General features: G+C 42.3%; 1 protein-coding gene across 3 annotated transcripts in view; it reads right to left on the bottom strand.

The window, feature by feature from the left end:
* Window positions 1–210: 210 nt before the first annotated feature.
* Window positions 211–6,926, bottom strand: part of MYB (MYB proto-oncogene, transcription factor) — a 36,950-nt gene continuing 30,234 nt past the window's right edge. For all 3 annotated transcript variants that reach the window (XM_083498113.1, XM_083498114.1, XM_083498115.1), the window contains one exon: window positions 211–1,711. In XM_083498113.1, the coding sequence (XP_083354239.1) occupies window positions 1,595–1,711 (117 nt within the window). In that variant the 3' untranslated portion in view covers window positions 211–1,594. The remainder of the gene's footprint in view (window positions 1,712–6,926) is intronic.

Below are 6,926 nucleotides of genomic sequence, written 5' to 3'. Positions count from 1 at the left end.
TTGTAGAACTGGACTGTCCCAATTTGATGTGCAATTTGAAACCTTGATACGATTCTATGGGTTTCCAATGTTTTGAGTTCTGGGTAGAAGGGCATCTTGTTACTTTGCAAGACCTGCTCAATGAACAGATGGATGTGGCAAGATTACTTCCCCCCCCACTTCTCTCCCCCAAATATACTAAAACTCAAGTGCATTTAAACAAACGGTAGGTTTTTACAAAACGGCACACTTTATTTATCTACAAGGCAGTAAGTACAGTGTCTTATAAAAAGTTAAGTGCAGGAAAAGCTGCACCTAATTCTATTAAGGCAGCAAATTCAGAATCCATTATAAGAAAAAGAAGCAACCTTCTCTTAGTACTGGGAAAAGTTTGATATGGCAGTCCAAAAGACATACATTTTTTTTTAAAAAAATGTTTTTGTGTATGGAATCCATGTTAGGGACTATTTAGACTATAAGTGAAACAAGAGTAGAAGCAGCAAGCAAGACTAGGATCTCCCAAATAGCTGGAGTTTGCATTCTATGTTGTTGCAAACCCATGAGCACACATATAGGCACATAAAATCTCCCAAGAACAGTGTTTTAAAGTATTGCTTGCAAAAAAAAAAAAAAAAAGGGAGGGCCAGGTAGGGGGTTAAAAAGCAGTAATGTTTCCAAAGTCTGAAATGCTAGTGCATAGTTAAGTTAGCTACCCCCACCTCAGGTTTCTCTTTCGTTTATAAAGCTCTATGGCCTTGCCCATCTACATGGTGTAAATCTGCACCAGAACCCCCCCCCCCCCCGCAAAACAAAAACCAACCAAACCAAAAATAGAACAAAACCCATTTGACATTTACAAAATTAAATTACTGGATAAAAAATATAATTTGTTCTCATAAAACTATGTTTCATACCGTAATAATTTTTTTTAAAGCAAGCTAATTAAAAAACAACAACATACACACGTAAACAGTCTACAGTTCTAATGAGTGGAACAGTTCTTCAAACAGTATAGCTGTGTGACCATTGCCAGTCTGGATTGGCCCCCAGCCTACACCTTTAGATCAGCATTTGCAGTAATGCTTTTCTTGCAGTATTTCATACCGAGACATTTGTTCAGTGACTGGTGCTACTGATGGAGTGCCAGCTCCTCAAAGAAAAAAGGAAACCTCAGCAAGCATCCTCACTGGTATGGGAACTCATGTGGCAACTCCTCACTGAATTAATACTGGTCCATTTGATCTCCCAAAAAGTTTTTTTTTAATATATATATATAAAAAATCATTTAAAAATCACTTTTTTAAAAAGAAAGAAATCGGCATTCACATTATTAATAATTAATTGCATAAAATTCAATACCTAAGAGTTTAGGTAAGCATCATCAACAAACAGAATTACTTTCTTCCTTTTCTTTTTTTAAGTTGGGTGAGATCCAACATGAACAATATATACACATATATGCTTTTGTGACTGAATGCACTTTGTGCTGCTCCCAAATGTTGTACCACAACAACAACAACGAAAAAGGTTTTTCTCCCATGTAGAGGAACGGTAAGTCCAAATCAAGTGGAAGTGTTTTGAAAAGAAAACATAATGCTTATTGGAAGACTCTTTTTCACATGACCAGAGTTCGAGTCGAGAATGCGTTCATATGCTTGCGTGCAGGATCCGAGAAGCTCAGCTGATCCTCTGTCTTCCCACAAAATGCTGAATCCCATGTGTTGCTAAAATGCTAGAAACAAAAATAAAAAGATTATTTTTTTTTAGAAGCTGTGGCACAAGCCAGTCCTTCCTGTAAATCTGCTCCTTCCCAGGGTTGGTGTCGCAGAATTGTCCTCTGTGCCCGAGTCATCTGCAATCGTGGCATTACAGAGGACTGTAATGCATACACACCATACCTTTAAAGCACATTCAAAGTGCATACCCCCCCCCACAAGAAACCCAAGAACTGCAGTTTATCCCCTTACAGAGCTACAATTCTCAGGACCCTCAGGAAAGCACCACTGCCACGATTCTTTTTTTGGAGGGGTGCTTTGAAAATTTTGGTGGCCACACAGTGTAGTCTACAAATGGGTTTGACAGACTTGCCACTGGAAGCAACGTCTAGGAATGTTGTGTTGAAGCCAATCCTAGTGTTTCTGAGAGCCCTTGAGATGTAAATAGGCTTAAGAAGGGAATGAAGGAATGATGCTAAAAATATTTTCAAGCAACCCAACAGCGATAGGCTTTCGGAAGCATGTTAAAAGGGGTTTAGCTGGCAGCAAGTACCATGTCAGGAACAGCCCACCCCAGTGGGGCAGAGCCATAGCAATAGCCTCTTGGCAGTGGCATGGCTGCTTACCAGGAGGAGAAGAGGGCGACAGTGAAGCTGGGGCTGTTTGGGTACACTAGCAGGACTGCCAGATTGGCTCCACCCGCAACCTCACTGGCCTCTCACCCAGTAAGCAGCATGGATATTGTTGTTAAGGGGTTGTTGCCTGGTTCTGCCCCACAAGGCAAGTTGCTCTTGCATGATGTAGAACCAGAGCCGACTTTTGTTGCTTGCCTCCAGCATTCATAGCAATGCTGGCCATTGGGCTATGCTGCTTAGGGCTGGTGGGAGATGAATTCCTAGAACATCTGGAGGGCCACAAGTTCCCTAGTAGACAGTTGCTGAACTTGTGGGCTGAAAGCAGTGACTGTACCCAACTTGCATAGCCTAGTCCAAAGTGAGGGTTCACACAGACAGCTCTGGACTCAAGTTAATAACTAGCTCAGTTTTTTTCAGGTAACTTCAAAAATATGTTAGCACATAGCCGGAGGTAAATGTCCCACTGTGAAAGGTACCGGGGTGGGGGTGGGAACCAGTCTGCTGAAAGAAACAAGTTTTTTAGCCATAATTTAATATCGTTTGTTTTTGTGGTATTTACAAAGATTGGAACGCCTCCTCAGTGCTGTGCTGCCCGGAGATAAACATATCTGTAACCAGGGTGGCATCTCAGTCATTTGCTTGTTCTTGAGACATGCAAAATGTCTTGGTGCCCCAAGCCAATAGGAGGGCAAAAATTTCAGCACTCTATGGAATGTGTAAATACAGATATATTTTTCTTCTTCTCCACCTCGCCCCCCCCTTTATGTACTATATTCCGACCAGAACTTGCAGTTTTGATGCAGCAATGTATAAACTACCACACAACACTCAATCTCTTTCAAAATTCTAAGCACACTTATGTCAGATCACAATTCTCAGGGTGGTAATTTACACGACAGCAGGGAGGGAACAAAGGACAAGATCTTTGTGGAAGAGGAATGGGGTGGGTGGGAAGAACTGTTCAAAATCCCTTGTCTCTTTGAAGAGCTTCTGTGAGCATAAGAACATCATAAGATCCTTGCTAGACCAGGTCATCCATTTATTAATCCACCTTTTGCATTTCCACGTGATACACACTTTGGTATTCAAGCAGTTCATAAAAGTGTGACACAGGGCACCCTGTTTATTTTGCTTTCTCTGCAACATGGGCCTCTGTCTCTTCAAACCGCAGCCAAGGGCAGGTGTGACATACTTTTCACATTACAGATATGCCACCACACTGCTGCTGTTTCCTCTGCTATGATTTCAGTGAACAATCTCCACCCCTTTGGGGAACTTGGCATGCCCTGGCTAATTTCAGTCTTTGTTGTAAGCTCAACAATTCAGATCCACTCAGGGGAGAAAGCAACCACTGCTGGAATGATGGAGGTATTTTTGTAGAAGCGCACATAGGCAAAAATGGATCTTACTGCTGAAGGGTGTCTAGGTTAGGCATGGGGATATCTGAATCACTTAAGCTCTGTGGAAGGGAATGCCAACGTTTGCCTTACATTATGGGTTCTTTGCAACTCTTTAATTTTTCTCTTTGTTGTTGTTTAGTTTTTTAGTCGTGTCCGACTCTTCGTGACCCCATGGATCAGAGCACGCCACGCACTCCTGTCTTCCACTGCCTCCCGCAGTTTGGTCAAACTCATGTTAGTAGCTTCGAGAACACTGTCCAACCATCTCATCCTGTCTTGCCCTTCTCCTTGAGCCCTCCATCTTTCCCAACATCAGCGTCTTTTCCAGGGAGTCTTCTCTTCTCGTGAGGTGGCCAAAGTATTGGAGCCTCAGCTTCACGATCTGTCCTTCCAGTGAGCACTCAGGGCTGATTTCCTTAAGAATGTATAGGTTTGATTTTCTTGCAGTTAATGAGTGTGTTAGGAATACATTATTCTCTGGAATGTTTTGACAGTTTTAGTTTGACTGTTTTTCATGTAGTGTATGTGCTCTGCAGCCTGCATTGGGTTCATTCTTCTGGTGGAAGGTGGAAATTGTTTATATAAAATAAATAAATTATATTCTGAAGTAAAACAGAAAGTGATAGGCAGATGCTCTTGTGTGGCTGCTGCTTCTTCTCACGATAAGGGACCATATGAACAGTAACTCACTTCCATTATCTTAAACATGCAGAAGTGGGTAGGGATCAGAATTCATTGAAAGCATACAGTGACCTGATAGTAACCAGAGACAGTCACACCCTATGGCTTACCACAATTCTCTCTCTGTGTGTAAACAAAGGCTGGGCAGTCACCTCTGAAAATACTCTGGATGGTGCTCTCCCTTACACGGTCCCTGTGCGTAGCGGTGGAGGGAGATAATCCCTTTCCAATCTGCCTGAGAGCACCTCTCCTACTTCCAACACCCTTGGTGCATCAGCTTGTATTTGAACAGGGTTACATGCATCAAATCCAACACACATAGGCCCAAATGGCACCTCTAGTGCCATAAAAGAACATTGCTATGGGGGGGCATTGCCCAGACCTCTGGTCTGCCAGTTTTAGAAGGTGGTTTCACAGACATACACGAAAGTTTTTAGAAATGAAAAAGCTCCACTTCCATACTTGGTATGGAAACACAAAACAGGCACACATTTCTGGACAGGGGTGTGTAAGGCTGGTGCTCAGCATCATCATCATCATCTTCCAATGCATCTCATCCCCTTGCAAGCACTTTTGTGGGTGTTAATAACCCAGTTGCACCTCTGCCTCCCCCTCAAAATGCTCCACTCATCAGCAATGGCCACTTTGCACATGCTGTACCTCTCACAAGCTGCCACAGGAAAAATTTCTCATTACCATCCGTGAGAGAGTGCTGCACGAAACATCAATGTACAACCCTACAATGCTTGCCATGTGACTCCTGTTCCATTGGTTTTATGTATGGCTACTTTTTGCTAGCTTGTGCCAGCGGGCTCTGAGTGCTATATTAAAGGCAATTTAGCCCCAAACCAGGAAAAAATAATCAGCTGGCTACATGTTTCGGATCAGGTCTCTGGATTATATGAGTCTGTTATGTTTGGTACTAATCCACTGCAAATATTGCTAAAGCAATCAATTTGTTCTTTCACATCAGCTTTTAAAAGTTAACAGTTTCCAAAGCTACTTCAAAAGTTAAAATTGTGGATAAGAAAGGCAACTTCCATACAGTATGTTTATGCCACGTTGATATATAATTATCAAGCCATGGTGTATTTTCAGCTGTGTCACTCTTGGTTCATTTTGCCACATCAGTAATCCTACAAGAACATCCTTCTTCTAGCAAGGCAATTATCTCACTTATCCTGTAACCTGCCTTCTGTTGCCCCAGGGAAGAGTGAACAGTAAACAGATTGTCAAAGCTTTAACTGGGCTATCCAGTTAAAGCACTTTAAAGGAAAGTGACCCCTCTAGGGAAAAGAGAGAAACAAGGCAACGCTGTGCCAAGGTGTTTTCCTTCACTCACACACTGTAAAGACTGATTCACACATTATGCTTTCTTGTAAGTAGGAAGCACTCAAGGGAAGAAAAGTGGGAATAAGTAATACAGTGAACTCTCAAGTGACTGGGGTGCACGCGCTATATTCTGGGGGTCATGCCTCAAGCCAAAATCACATACAGTCAAAACATATTTGGGTAGGTGGGATTGCCATTTTTTATTTTTTTTAAAGGACACCTTCCCCCTTTATAATAGCAAAGTGCGTAAAGGTGAAGGTTTGGTTTCTGAATCCCAAACGAAAAGCTCACATATTATACAATTTATACCAATGGTTGTGAATTCTCCATTCAAGATGGTGGTTTCCACTTGGATTGAAATTTAGGAATCACTTTTTAATTGGAGTTGGATTTTACCTCAGGCCAACATAAACATTTGGTTCACTGAAGTCTGCTGTGATTAGTGCATTGTCTTCAGCCACTCTGTACTTGAACAGATGCAAATGAGCAGAACACTGACCTGATTGTTTTACAATGAAGCACTCTTCTGAAAACAAAATGGTTGCCGACTAGGCTTCCTGAAGTCAACAGCAAGGCTACTAACAAACATTCAGGGTTGTATTCATAGTGAGACTGATAGTTATCCTTTATCCTCAGTGATTTTTAAGGGGCCACAGCCTGCAATCCATTTATTAACTCAGGACTTGTTCTGCAGCAATATTTCCAAGTTTTAGGTGGGAAAAAATGATCTGTAATTTCATGGAAGCTTTGCCCAGGGAAGAATCCCACCACACACCACAATATGATTACTTTGATGTCAAAATGACCCCTGCACAAAGAGCGTCCTAAAGGCAACAGACACAACCGGAAACTCAAAGCTAGCATCCATTATCGTTCAGCATAGCGATGTTGTAGCAGACCACACAGTCATATGGTCAGAATACCCCCCCCCCCAGTTTGCTGTACGAGGTTAAATTGAATGGGCCTACTGGAGCAAATGGGAGGATAAGCCTACAGAGTGAGAAAGAGAAAATGTTCTTACGCTCTTCCTCTGCTCTTGCCTCCTGAATGACAATCTCCGATTGCCTCTTTGAGTAGGAGGGAAGGTGACTTCTCCCAGTGTACACGCAATCTTTTACTGAGTTTGCACATCCAAGGGTCAGAACAACTTTTGAAAAGTGACAACCCCAAGGTTCATGACTGGA

This window comes from Podarcis liolepis (genome assembly GCF_965112155.1).
Source record: "Podarcis liolepis genome assembly, chromosome: 3".
Classification (NCBI taxonomy): domain Eukaryota; kingdom Metazoa; phylum Chordata; class Lepidosauria; order Squamata; family Lacertidae; genus Podarcis; species Podarcis liolepis.
The sequence above is the reverse complement of the archived record's forward strand: the minus strand, read 5'-3'. Positions and strand labels throughout refer to the sequence as shown.